General features: G+C 39.7%; 1 protein-coding gene across 2 annotated transcripts in view; it reads left to right on the top strand.

Moving 5' to 3' along the window:
- LOC136858315 (probable Rho GTPase-activating protein CG5521) overlaps positions 1 to 25,780 on the top strand; it is a 709,838-nt gene that overhangs the window by 50,264 nt on the left and 633,794 nt on the right. Inside the window, exon 3 of one of the 2 annotated variants that reach the window (XM_067137761.2) lies at positions 7,457 to 7,474. The exons of the other annotated variant lie outside the window; for it this stretch is intronic. Coding sequence (XP_066993862.2) covers positions 7,457 to 7,474 — 18 coding nt within the window. The remainder of the gene's footprint in view (positions 1 to 7,456; positions 7,475 to 25,780) is intronic. 2 annotated transcript variants of the gene reach the window in all.

Genomic DNA, 25,780 nt, shown 5'->3' with positions numbered 1-25,780 from the left:
ATATGTCCAAACCTAGTTTATTCAACTCTCTCATATGGCTTTTCTGTCCCAACTTCCTTCCTAACATCTTCATTTCTCAATTTGTTTTTCCTTGTCTTTCCTATCATACTTCTTACAAATTTCATCTCACTGGCTTGAATTCTACTCTCTTGCCTGCTAGTCAAAGTCCAAGTCTCGGCTGCATAAGTCAGTACGGGTACATAGTACATTTTGTAAATTATCTCTTTACTTTTCCTGGGTACAGTCGAACCTGTCCTAACGGACGCCCTTATTCAGCGGACACCTGGCTATACAGACAATTTCCCTCGGAACCGATTTTATTTTACATAAGACAAGTGTTAAATTGGCCTCATTTAAGCGGACACCTCGAACTCCAAACAGCGGACATCGCCATTTGTCCTGTCCACTTGACTTAAGCGGACACTTTACACGTTGCAGGACAATTTATTACGCCGGACCACAAGTCATCCTTTCTTTTAAAACCATTCTTCAGACATAAGGAAATCCCTGTTGAATGTTTGTACTATTTCGAGTGTGAGGGGAGAGAGTATACATCGGAATGCAGTTCTACCTAGTGGTGTATAGGCCTATTCTGAGAATTCTAATTGCCCAGAAATGATGTCAGAGACTGTTGACTCACAAGTTACCTGGGGATTTTCGTCCCTTCTTGCATCATTTTATTCATAACTCGGATTGTCACTGATAAGGTCGAGCTCAGGTAGTCAACTTCAGAAGGAAAAGACCGTACAGTACAGGCGCTAATTAGTGAGACAGAAATACCGTAGCAGTTCAGTTGTCTGTTAAACATGTGTAACAAGGGACGATCGTGTTTATATCTCGAGGCAAGAAGAAATGCAATTATAGAAAGTGACAAGGGACTTTCAGTGAGAAAGCTTGCCGAAAAATTCAACTGCGGGAAAACTCAAATAAACACTATTATGAAGAATAGAACTGAATATCGCAGTTAAGAAAACATGTGCTAAATTTACACAGACAAAGCTTCATGATTACTTCATGAAGCTGTAATGCTTGTAAATGATGTAAAATCACTTATAATAACTCTCTATGAAATACTAACACAGAAATGACTTAGACTAATAAAAATAAAGATACGTATGCTAATATTTAAGGTGGATGTTCTTTGCCGTTAAAATGTTTGATTATTTTTACAAACTTATTTTAGCGGACCCTCTCGTAACGGACATTTTTCCTCGGAACCGACGGTGTCCGCAGAAGGGAGGTTTGACTGTGCTTCCTTGCTCCAAACAAGTTTTCTTACACTTTAGTAGAATACATTACTCAGCTGTACCCTCCTGCTAGTCTCCATGTCCATCCTAGCATACATATATTATTATTAAAGACTGTTATGCCTTTCAGCGTTCAGTCTGCAAGCCTCTGTGAATTTACTACCTGTCACCACAATTCTTGATTTGCAACTAGTGCTGTGGCCTCATTTAGTTCCATACCTCTTATCTTTAAATCATTAGAAACTGAGTCTAACCATCGTCGTCTTGGTCTCCCTCTAGTTCTCTTACCCTCCATAACAGAGTTCATTATTCTCGTAGGTAACCTATCCTCCTCCATTCGCATCACATGATCCCACCACTGAAACCAGTTTAAGCGTATAGCTTCATCCACAGAGTTCATTCCTAACTTAGCCTTTATCTCCTCATTCCGAGTACCCTCCTGCCATTGTTCCCACCTGTTTGTACCAGCAATCATCCTCGCTACTTTCATGTCTGTTAATTTAACTTACGAATAAGATATCCTGAGTCCACTCAGCTTTCGCTCCCATAAAGCCAAGTTGGTCTGAAAACAGACCGATGTAAAGATAGTTTCGTCTGGGAGCTGGCTTCCTTCTTACAGAATACTGTTGATCGCACCTGTGAGCTCACTGCATTAGTTTTGACACCTTGATTCAATCTCACTTACTATATTACCATCTTGGGAGAACACATAACCTAAATACTTCAAATAATCGACCTGTTCTAGCTTTGTATCACCAATCTGACGTTCGGTTTTGTTGAATTTCTTACCTACTGACATCAATTTAGTCTTCGAAAGGCTAATTTTCATACCATACTCATTGCACCTATTTTCAAGTTCCAAGATATTAGACTGCAGGCTTTCGGCACAATCTGCCATTAAGACCAAGTCGTCAGCATAGGCCAGACTGCTTACTACGTTTCCACCTAACTAAATCCCTCCCTGCCATTTTATACCTTTCAGCAGATTATCCATGTAAACTACGATGAGCAAAGATGAAAGATTACAGCCCTGTCTAACCCCTGTAGGTGGCCTGAACCAAGAACTCATTTTACCATCAATTTTCACTGAAGCCCAATTGTCAACATAAATGCCTTTGATTTATTTTAATAATCTGCCTTTAATTTCATAGTCCCCCAGTATGGCGAACATCTTTTCCCTTGGTACCCTGTCATATGCTTTCTCTAGATCTACGAAACATAAACACTACTGCCTATTCCTCTTGTAGCATTTTTCAGTTACCTGGCACATACTGAAAATCTGATCCTGACAGCCCCTCTGTGGTCTGAAATCACACCGGTTTTCATCCAACTTCCCCTCAACTACTGATCGCACCCTCCCCTCCAAGATGCCAGTGAATACTTTGCCTGGTATACTAATCAATGAGATACCTCGATAATTGTTGCAATCTTTCCTGTTCCTTTGCTTATAGATAAGTGCAATTACTGCTTTTGTCCAATCTGAAGGTACCTTACCAAAACTCCATGCGAATCATACTACTCTACGAAGCCATTTCATCCCTGCCTTCCCACTACTTCACCATTTGAGGTCTAATTTCATCTATTCCTGCTGCTTTAAGGCAATGGAGTTTATTTACCATCCTCTCCACTTCCTCAAGTGTAATTTCACCAGCATCATTTTCCTCCTCCCCATGAGTTTGGCTGTTCGCAACACCACCAGGAAGAATTCCTTTTTTCGTTGAGATGATGTTCAAAATATTCCCTCCACCTCTTCATCTGTTATGAGTTCACGTGAATTACTCAAAACACTGTTCATTTACTTTTTCCGTCCCTTCCTAATATTCTTTTTTACTATCCAGAAAGGTTTCACTGCTACTAGAACTAGCCTTTCCAGGTAATTACCAAAATCTTCCCACAACTTCTTTTTGGATTCAACAACTATTTGTTTCGCTCTGTTTCTTTCGTCTATGTACAAAGCCCTGTCTGCCTCGGCCCTTGTTTGGAGCCATTTCTGATAAGCCTTCTTTTTACATTTACAAGCTGCTCTCACATCATCATTCCATTAGACAGATTTCACTTTCTCTACCCTAGGCCTAGAGATGCTTAGTTCACTACCCCATACTCTGCCCTTCCCTTTCTAACACACGTCAAGTACACTTTATAATCTCCTATCTCTTCCTCATTATCTCCCCTTACCCGTGTGTCACTTACTCCTAACATCCAGATGCATCCTCTTTGCTGACTCAGTCAGTTCTACTTTCTTTCTTCCAATAAGCCCCTTTAAAATTGATAGCTTCCCATCAAATTCCATTTCGTTCGCCAAGTTGTTTCCAAGGAGTGTCTCGCCTGTCAAATGGGAGTGGGACTCCATTACTTCCATAGGTCGGAGGCTTGCTTAAAATGTTCTGAGCTCGGTAAATTCATGAAGCAGGTTGCTACCCTACTTGCACATAGTCCAAGTGAGGATCTCTCGTAACGGGTTATGGACCACCGGTGGATTGTATAGTCCTAGCCGCCTGAGTACGTGGAGGGCCATGACTCAGAATATATCAGAGTTGCCCACTCCCATTCCATAGCAACTGGTATCCCGACTCTCAGGCCACTCAGCCGTTGCCGATGGTTCATGAACTATAGGACGTGACTACAGTAATCCACACCTAGCATTTTGCATTAATTCACTTTCTAGGTATTTAAAGCCGTCCTCAATTTCCACACTCTTGACTTCCAATTTTCACAGTGCCCGTTCCTTGCCTTTCTCCTCTTGACATCACCATAGTCTTACTTTTCTGTGTACTGATTTTCATGCTTTACTTCTCAATTATTTCGTTCAGTACATCTAGTTGTTGTTGCATTTCTTTGCTGTTCTTTGCCCAGATCACATCATCATCTACAAATAGCAGTATCTTCATCTCTTTAACTCCATAGGCTTCCTTTGTTTCCAGTCTTATTCCTAAACCATTCTGTCTTTCCAGCTGGGGTCAGTACTCTGCTAATACAGTTGTTGTTCATTGCTTGCACCATTTCTAACATTTCTCTTCCGAGTCTTTTTAACCATGGTTTCCCAAATCTTTCTCTCTGCGGACACTATCATATGCCTTTTCTATATCTATGAAAGTCATGACCATATCCTTTCCATATTCCCAGTTCTTTACCATCAGCTGTCTCATGCTAAAGATTGGGTCCACTGTAGATCTTCTACTCCTGAAGCTATATTGTTCCTCTTGTAACTCCTTCAATCTTTCTTCTCATTCTTCTTTCTAATACCCTTTCCAGTATTTTAACTACTTGCAAAATACATGTGATTCTTCTATAGTTACCACAAACTTTCTTGTCCCCTTTCTTAAACACTAGTATTATTATCCCTTTTTTCCAGTCTTCTGGTACACATATGTGTTTCCACATACACTTTTGTAGTGGGTACAGCCATTGCATACCAACAGGTCCAGCAGCCTTTATCATTTCCACACTGATTTTGTCCATCCCTGTTGCTTTACCCATCCTCATCTTTTGCACCGCTAATTCCACATCCCGCATTGTTATATAATCCTCTGTTGTTGAGTCCTCACATTGTATTGCCTCTATCTCGTCTGTACAGTTGATCACATTCAATAGCTTATCAAAATACTCCTTCCATCCATCTTCTCTTTACATTTTCTGGGTGTGTTAACAATTTCCCATCTTCCTTTTTCACTAGCTTTGTGGTAACTCTTTCTGTCCTCTTGCTTCTTATAAGTCCATACAGCATCCTTTTACTGCTACAAACATCCACTTCCATTTTTTGTGTAAATTCTTCCCAACTCCTCCTCTTTTTTTCTCCTACCACCTTCTTGCATCTCCGTTTTCTGTTGAGATACTTCTTTTTACTTTCTTCTGTTTGATCTCGGTTCCATTCTCACCAGGCTGTCTTTATTTTCTTTCACCACTTTCCTCACTTCCTCACCCATATCTCGTAATTTTCTTGCTGTTTTTCTTTCGAAACCATGTATTCCCTACTATAAGTCCATTCCTTTCACAGAAGTCCACTAGTTCCTCTCCTTCGTGATTATTTTTCCCATATCCATATGCTCCAATGACCTTCCTTTCCTTGTATCTCTTTTCCAACCTGTGCATTCAGATCTCTCATATTAACCACATCCACACCTGAAATTTTTCTTTCTACTTTCTCCAAGAATCCTTCAATATCTTCCATGTTACCTGCCTGTGGTGCATACACTTGTATGAAGTCCATCACTTCATTCTTCATCTTTAGTCCAATCTTCATTATTCTATCATTAACACATCCTACCACTTCAACATACTCCTCCAGTTGCTTCAAAATGGTTAGTCCGACTCAGTTTATTTCCTCTTGGCCACCACTCCAGTATAATGTGTATCTTTTCCTCAATTTCTTCCTTCCATTACCTTTCCATTTCACTTGGTAGTGCAATAGCACTACCAAGGTATCTGTCTTTCATTCTCTGCCCAACTTTCGTAATAAGTAACTGTACTGCTTCATGGGACTCCACAATACTAAGATCAGAATTCTCCAAATATTTTGCTGTTTGAATGAAAACATTTCCAGTACTCACAAAGAAACTAATATGAGCCTCAACAATTGTTTCCACTTCTGGATCTTCATTGTTGTAATACCATTTCAAAACTTCTGGATAGACAGTCTGATTCATCTATGCTTTTAAAATAGCTTTTTTATAGGCTCCCAATTTTTTAAAAGCCTTTCTACGGCAGGTGTAAGATAACCATCTAGTACTTACATGACGAAGGATTTCAGTCCAATCAATAGCAACAAATTCAAAAAGTGAGCCTAATGTTTCCCTTTGTTTGGTAGAACAGGATTTAGGCTGGCAACTGGAGCTTTCCATACTAGCCCAATTCCCAATCTGTTGCCGAATATTCAGTTTCATCTTTTAAAAAAAGGCAGTGACAGATTCTCCTCATGTTCACTGCAAAGATTTGTAATGCTGCAGCATCTAAGCTATCAATGCCCTTTTGATAACCGATACCAACATAGCTACGAAAACTGGCTGAATGCCACACAGCCAGTTGGGATTCAAAATGATAGCTTGTGTTGTGTGTTGAATGTGGCTACCAATGTTTGTTTTGAGTGGACCCCTAGTGAGGTACCTGTGTGACTAATTCTGCAACCGTATGGCTAAATCTACTCCATGGATCTAAGATGAACATAGATGCCTCTGTTCATCGGAGGTATTTCCAGGACTTCGTTCACCAGTATCCGGACACGCGACTTGTCTTCATGGATGGTTCTAATTGGGAAAATGTTGGATACTTGTTCATCTCCCATGATGTCAGCATCAAGGCTTCCTAGTGTCTATAGATAGCATGTATATTATGAAGATCTTCACCATCTTAGCAAGTTGCAGTTTATGCATAATCATGTACGAGACTACTTTCCCATGTGTACTAACTTGTTAAGTCTCTTCAATCTATTGACACTTGGTCCTGCAGCACCCATTGGTGCAGCAGATTCATGATCTTTTAGCCAGGTTGTGCAATGCTGGCCCCAGAATCACCTTTGCATGGCTTCCAAGTCACATAGGGATTGTGGGGAACAAACTTGCAGATCAAGCTGCAAAAGAAGTAGTACTTTTATCATTTAGTCTCCAAACTCCTAACAAACTGGGAGTAACTAAGAAGACAACTCCCATGTGGCAGTTCTCTTTCTGGTGTTCATGGAGAGAGATCGTAGTTTTATGTAGGCTGAGGATAGGTAATGGATCTATGCACTCTTACCTCCTAAAGAGGGAAGACCCCCCCCCCCCAGTGTATTTTTGTGCTGCCTAATTCACCATGGCCCACATCCTCACAGAGTGCACAGACCCCTCTGACTTACGACAGAACCTCCGCCTACATGAGACACTCAAATTCATAATAGCTGATGACGAGAATACTGCTGATGCGTGAGAGTGGATTAATGAAGTGCATATAAATTTTAAGTGTTCAGTTGCTCAGGGAACATATGTTCCCTTTTGATATACTGGTGTCCTTTCTGGCTTAAAAAAAAAAGCTATTTTTAATTTTATTTTAAAATTCATTTTCAAATTTCCTAATGCATAATTGACCACCACCACCACCACCACCACGTTGTTGTTAGATAAGTGTAACTGTTGTAATGTGGTACAAGGAAACTTTTTGTTGATATCTTATAAATCTCATGATTTCATTATAAAAAATAAAATTAATGATATTTCTAATTATTGTGATTTGTTTTGCAGAACTCTCTTTTCATCTTGGTAAGTAGGAGCATGTCTCTAGACATAATAGCATGGTGACTGTAGTTATAAATGTAGTACTTTGCTCAGTGAAGAATGAAACTGCTTTTCATTGTAATTTCGTGGTAGGTATTGGCAAATCAACATTGAACCTGAAGACAATTTTTATATAACAGTTTATTTTTTGGTACAGATATATCTATATGATGCAAGGTATTTGAAGCATGTTGGATATGTTGCTTATTCTGTGATTTGTTTAGTTCTACTAACAATATTTTGAAGGGAGAATGGAGGTGAATTTACTAATATTTTATGTTTGTGATGTAGTTTATAACTATTTGCTTCTTCTGTTTGTCAGAACTAATTTATGAATAAAATTTAGAAACTACCAAAAAAAAAAAAAGATAAGATATGACAACAGAATTTGATCTGAAAACGAAACAACTTAATTAAAAATAGAATGACATGTTGTGTTCTTGAAAGAACATCATATTCTGTAAAATATGTGTAACTATTGTAATGGGGTACAAGGAAACATTTTGTTGATATCTTATAAATCAAGGCAGAACCGACTTTCATCGGAAAACACAACGGACCTCCACGCCATCCTCCAATGACCTCTCGCTTGACACCACTGATGTTGCAGACGGCATTGGTTTGGGTTAAGTGGAATGCACCTTGCAGGGCGTCTGGCTCAGAGCTGTCCTTCAAGTAACCGATTTCGAACAGTTTGTTGCGCCACTGTGGTGCCAACTGCTGCTCGAATTGCTGCTGCAGAGACACAGTCCGCTGCGCCACAGCTATACGCTGAATACGGTAGTCCTTCCTCTCGGTGGTGCCACGAGAACATCCACTGGGGAAATCCACATTCGCGTAGCCCTATTATACGGCCTCGTTCAACCGCAGTGAACTGTTGATACTGGCCTCTTCATTGTTGTAAAGGCATTCTTCACCCACTTAGTCACTCCGTCCTATCTCACAGATAACTAACGCTCTCGCACAGTACAGCCCGTATTTAAAGCAAACCTGATGTGCAATGTCATGGGGCCGCTACTAGCGCCACGCTAGTGCGATTTGCGGGAAATTTTAATCAAAGTCATCTTTTAGATGTATAAACATGCCTACCAACGTTTGTTAATCTGACACAACCCCTCCTTGGTGTTTGGATATTTTTTTTCTGCCAGTGTATTTTGTAATTCTGTACATTTTTGTAATAGTTTCCTTTGATAAATACGGTATTTATTATTTACATTTTAATTTATTTCTTAAGCAGTCCTCAGTTGCCAACCAATTTGAAACTGTGTTATAGTACTGTGTGTAGTGTTCTATCAAAACGATCAGGAAGGCTGTGACTCTGCCCTATAGTGATTGGGTAGAGACTGTCTTACGATAGCAATTGTCAGTATTTTATGTTGTGACGGACAGAGCAGCTTTGTTTAAAGAATGAGTAATAACAAGAGTCAGAGTACTTATTTTAATAATGAATGGGAGCAGCAGTTTTGTTTTGTACACGTATGTTGTAACGCCAGTGTATCTATTCCCAAGAAAAGCAATGTCGAGAGGCACTTTAATACAATTCACCGAACTTTTAATGTTAGTTTTCCTGTAGATTCAGAAAAAAGAAAAAGAAGAGTTAGTGAATTACAAATCAAATTGAAATCTCAACCTTCAGTTGTTACCACACAAAACAAGCTGTCATCAAATGCGACAATTGCCTCCTTTAAAGTTTCTCACATATTACTGAAAAAGATGCTGAATTATTAAAAAAAAGCGATGATGGTTGCTTCGGAGTCACTGTTCAGTGGTTTTCAAAGTAAAACTGAAATTATTTCTATTATCAACAAAATGCAGTTATCAGCTAAAACAGTTATAAAGAGGATGGACAGTATATCAGAAGACATGGAGTTCCAATTAAAATATGATTTACAAAAGTGTGAATTTTATTCCTAGCTAATGAGATGAATCGGCAACCATTTCAAATTTGGTACAGTAACATAACAGTGAAAATGTTGATTCCCATAGGGAAACTGAATTATTTGTCCTGAATGAGTAAATAGTGAAAATAGCGTTTAGCGACTTTCCTGTCAAAGAAGAGTTTCTTAAAGTACTTCCACTAGCACAACGAACTAGAGGCGAGGGCATTTATATAGTATTCAAGAATTATGTACAGGAATGTAATATTGGGCTACAAAAGTTGGTAGCTGTTACAACAGACAGACCTCCTGCATTTCTCTGCCCCAGAACTATTCGGCACTATCTCAAAAAGCACAGTTTCTAGCAAAATTAAAATTAAATATTTAATGTTTTAAAAATATTGAAAGTTAACTAAATACTATCAAGCCGTGTAAGTAGTTACTTTTCTGGATATATAAGTACCATTTTCATAGAGCTTTATGTGTCAGTGCTTTATTGCGCCATGTACACATGAACTTCATCATTTGGATAATACCATTAGGACATTATGGAAATAGGCTGGGTTAATGATAGGAGAATGTAAATTTGAAATATCAGTCAAAAATGTATTTTACTTAGTAAAAATAACATAATACAAGTGTTTTGGTTTATATTATTCTTTCAAAACCAATACCACAATAAGAGCAATGTTATATTAACAGAAAATTATAAGTAGTTCATGGCAACTTCATTTTAACAAGAATTAATCAACAGTACTGCTCAGCCCTTCCCATCGTGATTTGTAAAAATTTCAGTGGACCTGTGGAACTGCAAATGTATCACCTAATGCACGGAGATCATTTTTCTACTCTTAAAATGGCTGGTGGCTTCTCATAGACTTTCTTCAAATTTGAAAATCCCTCACAACTACGCTGTCCCCTTTTCCTTAAGTAGGCAATAAATGGACTAAAAACAAAAACCAAATCCCATGGCACAACAACCCCGAAGGGCCATGGCCTCCAAAGCGACCGCTGCTCAGCCTGAAGGCCTGCAGATAACGAGGAGTTGTGTGGTCAGCACAATACATCCTCTCAGCCATTATTCTTAGTTTTCTAGACCAGGGCTGCTATCTCACTGTCAAATAGCTCCTCAGTTGTAATCAAGTAGGCTGACTGGACCTCGAACCAGTCCTCAAATTCAGGTAAAAATCCCTGACCTGGCAGGGATTTGAACCCGGGGCCTCCAGATAAGGGGCAGGCACGCTCCGCCTACACCGTGAAGCCGGCAATAAACGGACTTTCTCTGAATTCGTAATTCAAGATATCATTATATTTTAAATTTAAATTTTCATCATTGATAGGGAAATTTATCCGTCTGCAAGTTTTTTGATCAAAAATGTCAGTAGTGTCCTGTTCCTTAAACTTATGGCATGTCCTGTTTTCTTAGTTAATTTTATTACAAATGTCCAGTGTATCTGAATATAAATAGGACCTCCTTTCAGCACTCGTTTCCTCTCTTTTATTGTAGTAGTCGCACAGATGTTATTGTATGAACTATATTTTATGAACAATAAAGTCATAGCATTGTACTTCTGCTTTGAGTTGCTCTTATTGACAGTGACTGCACTGTTGGAAAATAATACCGTAACACTATTCATAAAATTGCCAATGCTGTACGGCACTAACTACAAATAGTGCTGTATTATTCCAGTGATTCAAAATATTTCTTTAAATACTAAACAGAATTATGATACATAAATCAGTTTTCATATTAATCTTCAGTTAATGTTGTATTTCACCAGAAACTACACCAGATGGAGCTCCTAGTGGTGGCATTATCTCAAAAACTTACTTTTTTTGAGTTAGTGCCGTATAGTTCTGGGGCAGTGATTTGTTTTCTGCAAGAATGGATTTATAGCTTTAAGTATGAAATATGAAAGTTTCCCTCATTTTCAATCGTATTACTGCATTCTATACTATACCATACTATCCTTGATTTTAATCACGTCATGAACACTGTTGTGAAGATTGTTAATTTGATTAAAGCTTTTTCTATGCAGCACACGTTGTTTAAGGTATTGTTGGAAGACCAAGACGCTGATTATAGTGACTTAATACTACATACACAGGTTAAGTGGCTCAGTAGACTGGAAGTTTTAGCAAGATTTATTAGTGTTCTTAAAGAAATGAAACTGTTTCGTAGTTCAAGGAAGAAGTGTACACAGAGCTGGATGATCTGTGGCTTATGGACCTGGGTTTCCTGATGGACATTATGCTGAAAATGAATGAACTCAACCTACAGCTCCATTGTAAGCATCATCATATTGCAAAAATGACAAGTGCTTTGAATGCTTTCAAATGTAAACTGGATTTGTGGAAATTTAATCTTTCAAGAAAATGTGTTTCTTACTTCCCAAGCTTGGAAATTATGTTGCGAAGTATAAACAAAATAAATTTAAGCACTCTGCTGTTCATTGCTCACGTTGAAACTCTAAAAAAAGAACTCAGTGAATGATTCAAAGACTTTTCAATGATAGAACCAGTAATGGTATTTCTGTCAAACCCCTTTGCCATGGCCGATGTTAGTGAGATTACTACTTATATTTTGAGAGACTTAGTAGAAATTGAAGATAAGGAAGCTCTTGAAATGTGTGACGGTGGAAACGTGTGCCAATTCCCCTGCCTAAACCTTTTGGATTGAAGTACAAACTTTGAAATTTGTATCTCTAGGCTTCCTGCCAGTGAACTTCTTCTCCTGTGATTATTTAATGTGGTCAATCTGTCCACATTCACATTCCCTATATGTGCATTATGGTTCATGCCGTTGTAGTGAACGTCATATGTATATGTTTTCGTCAAGTGTCTGGTCTGTGCTGCCCCCTGTGAGTTCGTACTGTTACTGCTGGTGGCACTCCCCCAAATTCATGGTACAATAACGGAAGATCTGAAAGGATGGCACTAATGCCAACAACATTAACTTCAAGTTTTCAACATCAGGTTTCACATCAGCACCATAATTTCCATCAAACTTCCTACTCAAGCTATCAGCAATGACATTTTCTGAACCTCTGATATGTCTAACATTGAAACTAAAAGATGAAATTCGAAGTGCCCATCTAGTGATTCTGCCGGTTCTTTTGGGCCAATTTAATACCCAAGAGAGAGCTTGGTTGTCAGTTTCTAGGTCAAAGTTTGTGTGTTCAGTGAAGGGCCTAAACTTCTCAAGGGCAAACAATACAGCAAGTCATTCCAGCTTGTAAATATATTATTTGCTTTCTAGGTTTGTAAGAATCCTAGATACATAGGCTATATTCTTGTAAGAGCATGCTGGCAATAGCTTTCCCTGAGGCATCTGATTGTACGATGAAGCACTTATTGAAATCTGGGATGGGGGGCATTCGTTAGAGCAACTTTCAATGAATCAAAGGCTACTTGTTGCGCACTATCCCAGGTGAACGTTACATCTTTTCGTCTAAGATAGTTCAAAGGAGCAGCAATTTCAGCAAAGTTGGGATGAATTTCCTGAAAAAACTCACCATACCAATGAAGCGGGCAACACCCTTAACATCTCTTGGGGGTTGGAAGTGTCTGATGGCCTGGGTTCTAGAATAGTCTACTGAGACCCCATTGGACGAAACGACATGCCCAAGAAAAGACATGCTTGGCTTAGAGAATGCACCGTTTGATAATTTCATGGTAAGCCCAGCTTTCTTCAGACATTCTAAAACTTCCCTAACGTGCTCCATGTGTTCCTCAAAGGTGTTTGAGAAAATCATGAGGTCGTCCAAATAGTTGAACATGAATTTGAACTAAATATCCGAGAGGATAGAGTTCAACAACCTGGTAAGAATGTCAGCACCATATGATAAAACAAAAGGCAACCTCAAGAACTCGTATAGGTTCCAATCAGTGATAAATGCAGTAAGGGAAGTAGATCGTCTAGATAAAGGCACCTGATAGTGCGCCTGGTTCAAGTCCAGTACAGTGAAGAATTTCGCCTCAGAAGACCACCCAAAACAGGTGTGCAAGTCCGGCAACGGAATAGATTGAAGGACTAACTATCCAGGGCACGATAGTCGATAAATGCTTTGAAGCCGCCAGAGGGCTTGGGTACCGAGAATACTGGGGAAGCATATGGTGAGGTAGAGGGCCTAATAACACCATCTTTCTCCATCTGTTCTATGATCTTTAAATCAAGCATGTGTGGTGGTGAGAGATAAGGGGAGATCTAACTGGTTGGTTGTCCGATAACTCAATTTCATATTCCAAAACAGTTAAACCTAACTTGCTGCTGAAAAGTTCGGGAAGTTGCTTACAAAAAGCATGGACTTGATTAGCTTCCACATCACCTAAATGATTTAGATCAAGACAGTCAATGTTGTTAGTTTCATCAGAGGGAGGGTAACCAAGACAAGAGACTTTTGGAACATTGATTACATCAAATTCAATGTTAGGGGAAAATTAAAGAAATAAATTTCTACCTTGCAGGTCTAACACTAGGCCAGCACTAGACAAGAAGTTGGTACCGAGGATTAAATTACAGGAAAGGTTAGGTGTTACTAAACACTTGATCTTCCAGGTAAAATTACCTATCCTTAATTTGACTTTCACCAAACTCAAGATTTTCAAGAATAATTGGTAATTAGCAGTGATGCATTTTACATTTGTATGTTGCAACTCGGGCAACTTACACTAAAACTTCTTTTGTTAATACCATGCAGAATCAATCAAACACACCATGCTTCCTGAATCAATCAAGGCTCTTGCAGGTTCATTATTAACTTCAGCGAGAGTACACCCTTGGGGGCAAATTACCTCTTTGGAAGCCACAGAATTTTCAAGATTAGGAAAGTTACACTTTTTTTTGATCTATTTAAAAAAATATATTTTGGAACATTTAAGTCCAGATTTCGTTAACATTATTCAAATGCATTAAAGTTTAAATTGAGCACCAAGAAACAAATAAAGTAAATGTCTTTCAATACATTATGGTAGGGTGTCAGAGCCTACAGTACAAACTCGCATACCTTTTTCATTCTTCTTTGCGGGTGGAATTATAAGTGTATGACATGATTCATCTTCAAAGCATCAGGTGTGATAGACCTCCGATTATCACTTAACACATTCTTGTAAGAAGAGAAGCTCCTACTGGGCGAGTTGGCCGTGCAGTCAAGGGCACGCGGCTGTGAGTTTGCATCCGGGAGATAGTGGGTTCGAATACCACTGTCGGCAGCCCTGAAGATGGTTTTCCATGGTTTCCCGTTTTCACACTAGGCAAATGCTGGGGCTGTACCTTAATTAAGGCCATGGCTGCTTCCTTCCCACTCCTAGCCCTTTCCTATCCCATCGTCGCCATAAGACCTATCTTTGTCGGTGCGACGTAAAGCAACTAGCAAAAAAAGAGAAGCTCCTTTCTACATCACAAGATGTTATTGGTGCATATTTAAATAATGTTAAATCACTGCTGTCGAGTATGCACTCATTTTGAAGTGTACTGGTACCTTCTCCTGTAAAAACAAGTTATCTTGCACACACGTTGAAAACTATCATTTCAATTAAGCACATTTTTAAGTTTCTGTTTTACAGTGTCACCAACTGTTCCATGTGATTGTTGTACTGAAAGTTCAACACTTCTCACAATGTCAATACTTGCATGAATTTCTATGCCAGCAGATTCTAAATGAGTAATTGCACTCTATATAATTCCAAAGTTCGACTTAATATCTGCCAGACTTTCTGACAAACTGTTTGAAAACAGTTCCTGCACAATCTTGATAGAAGAGGCGTCATCTTTGTTGAAGCCGTTAACAATGTTTTTGATAGTGGAGTAGTTTTCGCAATAATACGCGGTAGCATCGACCCATGTCCCCTACCTAGTAAGAACTGGCTGTGGAGGGAGTGGTGTTGAAGGATCTAACTCCTTGAAAGTCGCAAATTGCAGTGGTGCTTTCAAAAAATTTTTTTACATTAGATATTAATTTATCGACTTAAGGAAAATTTCCACGAATTTCTTCTGCCACCCTATGCATAGCACGCGCGAAGCAAGTGACGTAAATCATTCTTGGATGAAACAGCTTGAGGCCTTCAGCAGCTTTCACCATGTATGGAGCAGCATCAGTAACAAAGAGAAGAATGTTTTCCCGCTTAATTTCATCCTTCTCAGAATTTTTAGTGCATTATCAAAAAGAATTTCAATCGGTGAATGATTTGCTCTCTCTTAAACTTCTGAGGTTAGTAGAAAAATATCCCCAGGGCGATCAGCACGGAGTGTTCCAATAATTACATTCCCTATATATCTGCCTGCAGTGTCCTTTGTCTCATCAATAGATATCCAAATCTTACTGCCGGCTATATTGTGTTGTATTCGATTTAGAGTATCTTCATAGCAATGCGATAAATGGTTTTTTGCAGTGGTGATTCTGTAGGAACAGATTTTTTAGTGTGTTCCTCCAGGAAATTCTTGAAATGGGGATTATTCACCTTGTTTAGAGGAATGTTTGCAGACACCATCATCTCACAAACTTCCTTTGAAAAATCGGAACATCTGTCCATCGCGAAGATGTAACAGCCTTATCGAATATCAATTGCTGCCTCTTTTTATCGACATGTTGTTTGACGTTGCTGCTGTCTTTTTCTGTGTTACAGTGTTGTTGCTCATTAAAACGTTTTTCAGCCACGACTTTCACTTCACACAACTTGCAAAATAGAACTGAACCATCTGTACAGAGATATTCTTCTCCAAATTCCTTAACAAATCCTCGTAACTTAACACACTAGTAGAAGACTTTTCCTTAGGCATACTGGAATGTGTGCTGGGATACGATTTACTGTAAACTGACGCTTGTGTAAGTAAAAGGAGGTTGAAGTTCTAATATCTGAACAAAGACAAGTGAGCGATTACCAGAAGTAATTAGCTCACTGCTGGGATGGAATTTTCCAGATTAGTTCTGTCTCTACCTGGGAGACCAGGTTGCCGAGTACAGTGGGTTGGTTAGAGTGAGGTCTATGACCTTCATTGTATACGAAGGGTATTCCACTTGTATCAACAGCGTGATGTCCGACTCATTGGCTGAACGGTCAGCGTACTGGCCTTCAGTTCAGAGGGTCCCGGGTTCGATTCCCGGCTGGGTCGGGGATTTTAACCTTAATTGGTTAATTCCAATGGCACGGGGGCTGGATGTATGTGTTGTCTTCATCATCATTTCATCCTCATCACGACACGCAGGTCACCTACGGGTGTCAAATAGAAAGACCTGCACCTGGCGAGCCGAACCCGTCCTGGGATATCCCGGCACTAAAAGCCATACGACATTTCATTTCAACAGCATGATACTGAGAAGACAGTTTTGTGAACAGTAGTTCGCATTCGGTAAGTTGAAGATGATTTTGCACACCTACAGCTGTCATCAAACTGCCAAAATATGACTGAAATATGAAGTTTCTACTAAAATAGCTCAAAACATGACCTTATGGCAAAAATAGCCAAAATATGCATTTATATGACAAATGAAAATCACTTAATTGTGATGGTAATCACCTGATTTCAGCCAGAATCCAATCAAACATGAAAATATAGACAAAGAAAAAAATGACTTTTCCTAATCATCCGAGCCCTAGTGATCAGCATAGTTCGAAGGAAAGAAATAAACGACACAGTCTTTAGATATGATTATGATACAGTTCGCTGCAAAAGACTGACATTTAGTCAAATGGTCTTGTTTGTAACTGAACTACCACTTTCCTGAATATATACAATAACACGACGATAAACGATTATGTGGTGAAGCCGCCCAGTTTATGCAAGTTGATAATAATTTTTGATTATTCGCTCTGAGAATTTAGTCCCATTCTCAAGAATGTTAATTACTCGAATTGTTCAAGTTTTAATACACAAGTCTATCTGCTGTTGACGACTCAAAATATTATATCGCTTCCTATCTTGCACTAAGTTCGAGTTCAAAATTTCCACCTTCAACACTTAGAAACCTGTTACGCCAAAGACGCGAACACTTGTACTTTCCGTAAACACAACTACCGTCGGCAGTCTGCCAAACAGAGTAACGATCTCTGACCGGTATCTTCCATAACTGGCCCGCACATTGTGGCAGCTTGGAATTCACACAGATACTGATTTAAGCTAACTCAACAAGCTCCTTTTTTACACGTAGTCAGGGCCTCATGGCTTCTGATTCGTCAATCATCTATCTTCAATTTCTGGTTTATCCTACCGCCAATTTTAATGAAATTTGGTATCCTACCCTCTGTTGTTATGGGCTACACGATGATATAATTGAAATTTCTGTTTCACTTTTGGTTCTGGAAATCATAAGATGGAAGGAATCGAATGTTCGATGGTTACGTCATATATCCTTGGCTGGCTTTCCATCAGCGAGCAGTTTGCGTGCATAGCTGCTACATCCATCACCTGCACGTACAGCGGTCTTTTCAAACCTCTCGTACAGCTGTTGTTATGAGTTGTGCTCATATGCACCAGAAACACGTTTATAATGAATGTCACTGTGACATTCCCGTTTCAGTACTTTTTGGCAATATGGGCTCAAATATGAAATTTATATTGTGCAAAGCAGCCCTGAAGATGGTTTTAATTCAAGAAAAGTGTCATAAGTTTTACAATTGTGTTGACTTCTTGCCATTTTTGTGTAGGCTGATGATGACATGGACATATGTCGAAACCGGTCCCATAACAAATTAAATATGTTGTTACATTGATTCGTGCAACAGTGTTATTGTGTTGAATAGGTGGAACATCTTTCTCTTTTTAGCATTGCAAGGGGGCTAATATGGAAACTTGCGGGAGTCCATTATTTAGTAGTCTTGGTTTGCTCAGGGTCGTACAGCATACCTTGAGACCTTAGCTACTCCGGTTATGTCAAATTGAAGTTACACTCCATCTGTAGGTGTAGCCATGCATAAAACTATCAGGTGACCCCTCAAAATAAAGTGAATAGCGATGTGTCCATGTATCGTGAGGTTCACAGACTACTGCGGTCATTTGAGCACGTTGTACGTAAACCAGCACATCCCATGAAAGATCTTAATGAGGTTCAAGTCGCATGGGCTGTCACTTTGATCCACTTTTCGCCGTGTTGCTGTGGATCTCACTGTCTCTCAATCCGTTATTCAACGCTTGTGGAATCGCTACGAGACAGGCTAGTTCACAAGGAGGGTTTTACAAGTTCGTGGACACACAGGCGCCACTAACAGAGGGTAAACGCAGCATGATCGCGCAACTCGCTTTCTGTTTACCCGTACCCACGTCAACTGGTAACTTCGCCAATGGAGACCTGTGTTGTTCATAGACGAGTCCAGATTTCCCCTGACACAGCGTGATGGATGTCAATGAGTATGGAGATGCTGTGGTGTGAAGTACATGCCATATGTTGTCCAGGAAGGTGACCGATTCGGACGAGGTTCTGTGTTGGTGTGGGGTGGCATCAGTATTGATGGCCGTACGGTTCTTGTCATCGTCTGTGGTAATCTTACTGCTGCGGGGTACATCGAGCAGATACTGCTACAGCATGTGTTGGTTGCTGCATATGGTGTTGGCCCTGAATTCGTACTCGTGCACAACAATGCCAGGGCTCATGTAGCATGCATTACCAGAGCTGTCTTGCAAGAACTGGACATCCAAGAGATGGAATGGGCAGCAATGAGTCCCGACCTTAATCCCATCAAGCAAATGCGGGATAGGCTTGACAGAAGTGTTCATGGGCATCCTGTTGCACCACAGACACTCTAAGACTTCAAACAGGCTCTCATTGAAGAATGGGACCTGATACCGCTACACGACCACAGTCGACTTACACTGAACATGCCACGTAGGTGCCAAGCTGTGATAAATGCTCATGGAGGACATACACCGTACTGAAGCTCTCCAGCTGTGATAAAAATCCACCCTGGAGGAATGTTATCACTTTATTTTCGCCCCTGTTTGGACATATCCTGGATGTTCTTTCGTATACTTCAATGGTAAAGAATAAAGATTTAGTTGGTAATATACTGGGTGTGAGGTATTGTTTTGTGGAGCATGGCATATGTTCGAAATCATGTTCCCCTAATTTTTTGGAACTGTGTATATATGGTTCATGTTGTGGGTTACTGTACTCACGTCCTAGTTCTAGTGGCCTAGTAAGTGGTCCTGAGAGTTGGGATAGCAGTTGCTACGGAATGGGAGTGGGCATCTCAGACATATTCTGAGTCATGGCCTTCCTTGTCTCAGGCGGCTAGGGCTATACAATCCACCGGTGGTCCCTAAACTGTTAGAGGAGAGATCCTCACTTGGACTATATGTAAGTAGGGTAGCATCCTGCTTCATGAATTTACCCAGCTCAGAACATTTTAAGCAAGCCTCGGACTTATGGGAGTAATGGAGTCCCACTCCCATTTGACAGGCAAGGGACTCCTTGGAAACAACTTGGCGAACGAAATGGAATTCAATGGGGAGGTATCAATATTAATGGGGCTTAAGGAAAGAAGAATTGGCTGAGTCAGCAAAGAGGATGCGTCGGGATGTGCTAGGAGTAAGTGATATTCAGGTAAGGGGAGATAACGACAAATAGATAGGAGATTATAAAGTTTACTTGACGGGTGTTAAAAAGGAAAAGGCAGAGTCTGGGGTAGGGCTGTTCATCAGGGATACCAGTTGCATGCAACATAGTTTCTCTTAGGCACGTAAACGAGCGAATGATGTGGATAGATTTGGCTGTTGGGGGAAATTAGGATGAGAATTGTCTCAGTGTATTCACCATGTGAAGGCACAGATGAGGATAAAATTGACAAGTTTTATGAAGCATTGAGTGACATCACAGTCAGGTTCAAGAGCAAGGATAGGATAGTGCTAATGGGCAATTTCAATGCGAGATTTGGAAATAGAACTGAAGGATACGAAAGAGTGGTTGGTAAATGTGGGGAAGATAAGGAAGCTAATGTGAATGAGAAGCGCCTGCTGGACTTCTGTGTTAGTATGGGTTTCGCGGTTACGAATACATACTTCAAGCATAGGGATATTCACCGCTACACATGGGAGGCTAGGGTTACCGGATCCATAAGACTATATCTTAACCAACTTCGAATTCAGGAAGTCTGTTAGGAATTAATGAGTTTTCCGGGGATTTTTCGATGATACAGACCACTATCTGATCTGTAGTAAACTAAGTATCTCTAGGCCTAGGATAAAGTGAAATGTGTCTGCAAACGAATAAGGGTAGAAAATCTCCAATATGAGGAAATTAGACAAAAGTACATGAATGTGATTAGTGAGAACTTTTGAACAGTAGACAGTAAGCAGGTTCAGGATATAGAAAGAGAATGGGTGGCATACAGGGATGCTGTAGTAGCAACAGGAATGGAATGCCTAGGAACAATTGTGTGTAAAGAAGGGAAAAAGCGAGCATCATGGTTGAATGATGAAGTGAGAGTAGTTTGTAAACTTGAAAAGTTGGCTTATCAGAAATGGCTCAGAACAAGGGGTGATGCAGACAGGGAATTGTACATAGATGAAAGAAACAGAGCAAAACAAATAGTTGTTGAATCCAAAATGATTTTGTGGGAAGATTTTTGTAATAACCTGGAAAGGCTAGGTCAAGCAGCAGGGAAACCTTTCTGGACAGTAATAAAGAATCTTAGGAAAGAAGGGGAAAAAAAATGAACAGTGTTTTGAGTAATTCAGGTGAACTCATAACAGATCCCTGGGAATCACTAGACAGGTGGAGGTAATATTTTGAACGTCTTTTCAAGGTAAAAGGAAATCTTCCTGGTGGTGTTGCGAACAGGCAAGTTCATGGGGAGGAGGAAAATGATGTTAGTGAAATTACGCTTGAGGAAGCGGAAAGGATGGTAAATAAACTCCATTGTTATAAAGCAGCAGGAATAGATGAAATTAGACCTGAAATGGTGAAGTACAGTGGGAAAGCAGGAATGAAATGGTATCATATAGTAAGATTAGCATGGAGTGTTGGTAAGGTACCTTCAGATTGGACAAAAGCAGTAATTGCACTATCTATAAACAAGGGAACAGGAAGGATGCAACAATTATTATCTCATTGATTGGTATACCAGTTCAAAGTATTCACTGGCAACTTGGAAGGAGAGGGGGTGGGGGTGCGATCAGTGGTTGAGAGTAAGTTGGATGAAAACCAGTGTGGTTTCAGACCACACAGGGGCTGTCAGGATCAGATTTTCAGTATGCGCCAGGTAATTTAAAAATAGTACTTGAGGAATAGACAATTGTATTTATGTTTCGTAGATCTAGAGAAAGCATATGACAGGGTATCAAGAGAAAAGATGTTCACCATGCTGGGGGACTATGGGATCAAGTGTAGATTATTAAAATCAATGAAAGGCATTTATGTTGACAATTGGGCTGCAGTGAGAATTGGTGGTAGAATTTCTTGGTTCAGAATACTTACAGGGGTTAGACAAGGCTGTAATCTTTCACCTTTGTTGTTCGTAGTTTTCATGGATCATCTGCTGAAAAATATAAAGTGGGAGGGAGGGATTCAGTTAGGTGGAAATGTAGTAAGCAGTCTGGCTGGTGCTGACGACTTGGTCTTAATGGCAGATTGTGCTGAAAGCTTGCAGTCTAATATCTGGGAACTTGAAAATAGGTAAAATAAGTATGGTATGAAAATGAGCCTTTCCAAGAGTAAATTGAGGTCAGTAGGTAAGAAATTCACCAGAATTGAATGTCAGATTGATGATACAGACCTGGAACAGGTAGATCATTTCAAGTATTTAGGAGATGTGTTTGCTCAGGATGGTAATATAGTAAGGGAGATTGAATCAAGGTGCAATAAAACTAATGCAGCTGGTTTGCAGTTGGGATCAGCAGTATTCTGCAAGAAGGAAGTTAGCTCCCGGACAAAACTATTCTACATCGGTCTGTTTTCAGACCAACTTTGCTTTACGGGAGGGAAAGCTGGGTGGACTCAGGATATCTTATTCATAAGTTAGAAATAACAGACATGAAAGGAGTGAGAATGATTGCTGGTAAAAAAAAAAAAAAAAAACAGGTGGGAACAATGGCAGGGGGTACTCTGAATGAGGAGATAAAGGCTAGTGTTAGGAATGAACTCACTGGATGAAACTGTACGCATAATACTGCTTCGGTGGTGGGGTCATGTGAGGCGAATGGAGGAGGATAGGTTACCTAGGAGAATAATGGACTCTGTTATGGAGGGTAAGAGAAGTAGAGGGAGACCAAGAGAGTGATGGTTAGACTCATTTTCTAATGATTTAAAGATAAGAGGTATAGAACTAAATGAGGCCACAGCGCTAGTTGAAAATAGAGGATTGTGGCGACATATAGTAAATTCACAGATGCTTGCGGACTGAATGCTGAAAGGCATAACGGTCTATAATCATGATTTATGTATGTTAATACATGTGATATGGAGGCCTGTAAACAATGTGTCTTTTCGGATGCCAGATTACAAGTTTTGAAAATGTAGCTGTTGCTGGCTCAGCGAAGAGTTTTGCATGCATGTATTTGTTGCTGATGCATTTCCCAGTTTGCATTAAAAAGTCCGAGGCCTTTGAATCTTTCATCAGGATACAGAACACTATTGGATGTATCTGTAGGTAACTGCAAAATTTCCTTTCTTTTTCTTCTTTTCTTCATGTGGCGTCTAAATATTAGTTCCTAATTAGTGTCGATCTCTAAGATCTTTTGCTGCCATGTTTCTCCTTCATTCCCACCTAGATATATCTGCTCCCTTTGCAAAGCTGCAGGTTGTTCTTATTGGGTCGTCTTGGGTTTTTTTCTCTCTCTTCACCTGGTAGTCCTAGAGTGTAGAGTCTGATTCTTCCCAGCGCCTCACATTCGAAAAGTATGTGTTCAGCTGATTCCTCTGCTTCATTGCATTTCCTACATATATTGTCTCTTATTACTCAAATTTTATGTAGGTGTTTTTTTCAGATGGCAATGTCCTGTCAACAGTCCTTCTACCCATCTTATATTTATCTTACATTTTCTCTGCTGAGTTTCAACAGTTCTTTAGTATGCTTCTGGTTTGGTCCTTTTATCAGTTCCTTTGCAAGCCTGCATTGTGGAGTATTTTTCCAGTTCTCCATTTGTTTCTTTTGTACCCATTTTCCTATGTAGTATCAGGCTTGTCCATAGGAAATCCTGCATACAGGTTCTGGGCCTGCCCCTTTCCTGGCCAGTTTATCTGTCTTTTCATTTCCTTCTATACCTGCATGCCCTGTTTCCCATATTATTTTGACATTGTTGTACTTTGAGAGCTTCAGGAGAAGTGAATGGCAATACCAGACAATTCTGGATATTATCCAGACTGCTTCTAATGCCTTAATGACCGCTTGGCTGTCCGTAAATATGAAAATGTTCTTATTCCTATAGTTCATTTTCAGATTTTCTTCAAGACATGGTGTGATAGCTATCACTTCAGCTTGAAAGACTGTAGTGTCATAATTGAAATAAAAATCTTCTAGATTCTGCCTTGTTCCATATAAATACACTGTTGTTAGATGGTTTTTACAACAGTGTATTTGTATTGAACAAGTTGGAACCTACAAGTTTTTAATTTCAATTGAATGGTTGGGTGGAAGAAGAGCGTAACTCAAAAAACATAGTTTTGAGATAATCAACGAAAACTACCTAGACCTTTTATCTGTTACTGGAATGTAACAATATTCATGCATGTCTTAGAGATACACTTCCTCATATGATTACAGTGAGTTTTATGGGCAATGTTTCAATAACCCGCAAGACCAGAGCCTTAATATTTTTCTGAATTACGCCCTTCTGCCGTAGAAGGTCGTTGAAAAAAGAAACCATATGAATGTAATGTCTCAAATTGACTGTACGTACGGTATTTCTTGCGGAGGTACAATACTGCATAATATTTACTACGATGACAATCATTTTTACAAAATATTATGTTTACTAGAAACCTGCAATGCAAGAAATAGACTAAATATTCACAATATCACAATAACATGAAATATTCCTGGCGTTTCTTGATGTTCCTCTTCTCCATGTATCCCATAAGAAGTGTATCCTGTTATTCTTTGCTTCCACTTCCCCAAAACCTTCCATGAACAGTTTCCTGGTCTTCAGCAGACATCTCATAGCATCCCTCCATGCAGCATTGTTCAACAGGTTTAAATCTTTTCTTGTTAACCTGCAGGAAAATATTAGTTAGACCTAGTATTTAAGTGCTTACCTAGATCTAACGTACGGTATATTATAGTATAAGCCTGCATTAGTAGTACCCTCAATTCATTCGCCAGTGCAATATTAACAAGTAGGCTATTATACTCACCATTTTCTTGAAGTACTTGTATATGCTTTCCCGGAATTTCGTCGGCGCTTAATGATCTCTTTCTTCCACAATTTCTTAAAACTTTTTCGTTTTCTACTCTTGTTCTTATTTTTCTTATATAAATAATTGTCACTACTATTTCCTTCATCAGTTGTATTCACTTTCATCGGAACTTGCGTGTGGTGACACAGCAGCCATTGTGATTACCTACGTCCGTCTTGCTCAAGACAGCCGCGATCTGGAAGACAGGCGCAACTCAGCAATGTATGAGAATTGACTCTCCACTGCCATCTATGAGAGCTAGTGTAAAGCCGCTTTCACTGGCTGCTGCAGACACTGCCAGAGAGCATATAGAGTCATTTTACGGATAAAGGACATAATTCGAGTTACGCCCTCCTTCCACCCAACCCTTCAATTGTGATATCAGTTCAGTACAGGCAAATAAGATTAAGTTCCTCACGTTTAATTCAAGACTGTAGTGTGTTTGCCGAGGCTCATCTGAATTGATCTCTCAGGTCTTCCCCTGTTGATCTCTCCTCCTGTGCCATCCACAGTCTTTGAGCCATCAGTTCACCACACTATATCTTTTTTTCAGTATTCCATTTGTTGATATCCCAGTCGTCCTTTTTTTTAATTATCTCGGTCTGAGTTGCACTTTGGTATCATATGTTCAGAAGGCATGTGTAGAACTTCCTCTGCTATTACTCTGTTAATTTTAGTTTCCTAGATTGGGTCTTTGTGCATTCCAGCACTCTGATTGTGCAAATCTATATGAACTCATTCTAGCCTGTCCTTTATAATTGCATAGTGATGGGATGTCTAGTAAAGTATTCAAGGCTTCTGTTGGCATAGTTCTCATAACCCCAGTTACGGCTATGCATGCCATTCTCTGTAGGCTATCCAATCTACTGCCGACTTTTTCCTTACTTTCTGCCACCAGATGATTGCAGCATAGGCCATCAACGGTCTAATGATCATTGTGTATATCCACATTACCATTGATGGTCTTGGTTCCCATGTCTTCCCGACAGCTCTTTTACATGCATGCAGCAAGTTCTTGGCCCGGGTTATGTTTCTTTCTATTTGTGGTTTCCAGGTTAGATTTTTATCTAAAACTACACCTAGGTGCAGTG

The sequence above is a fragment of the Anabrus simplex genome, chromosome 1, assembly GCF_040414725.1.
Source record: "Anabrus simplex isolate iqAnaSimp1 chromosome 1, ASM4041472v1, whole genome shotgun sequence".
Taxonomy (NCBI): domain Eukaryota; kingdom Metazoa; phylum Arthropoda; class Insecta; order Orthoptera; family Tettigoniidae; genus Anabrus; species Anabrus simplex.
This window is presented reverse-complemented; position numbering and strand designations above follow the sequence as displayed.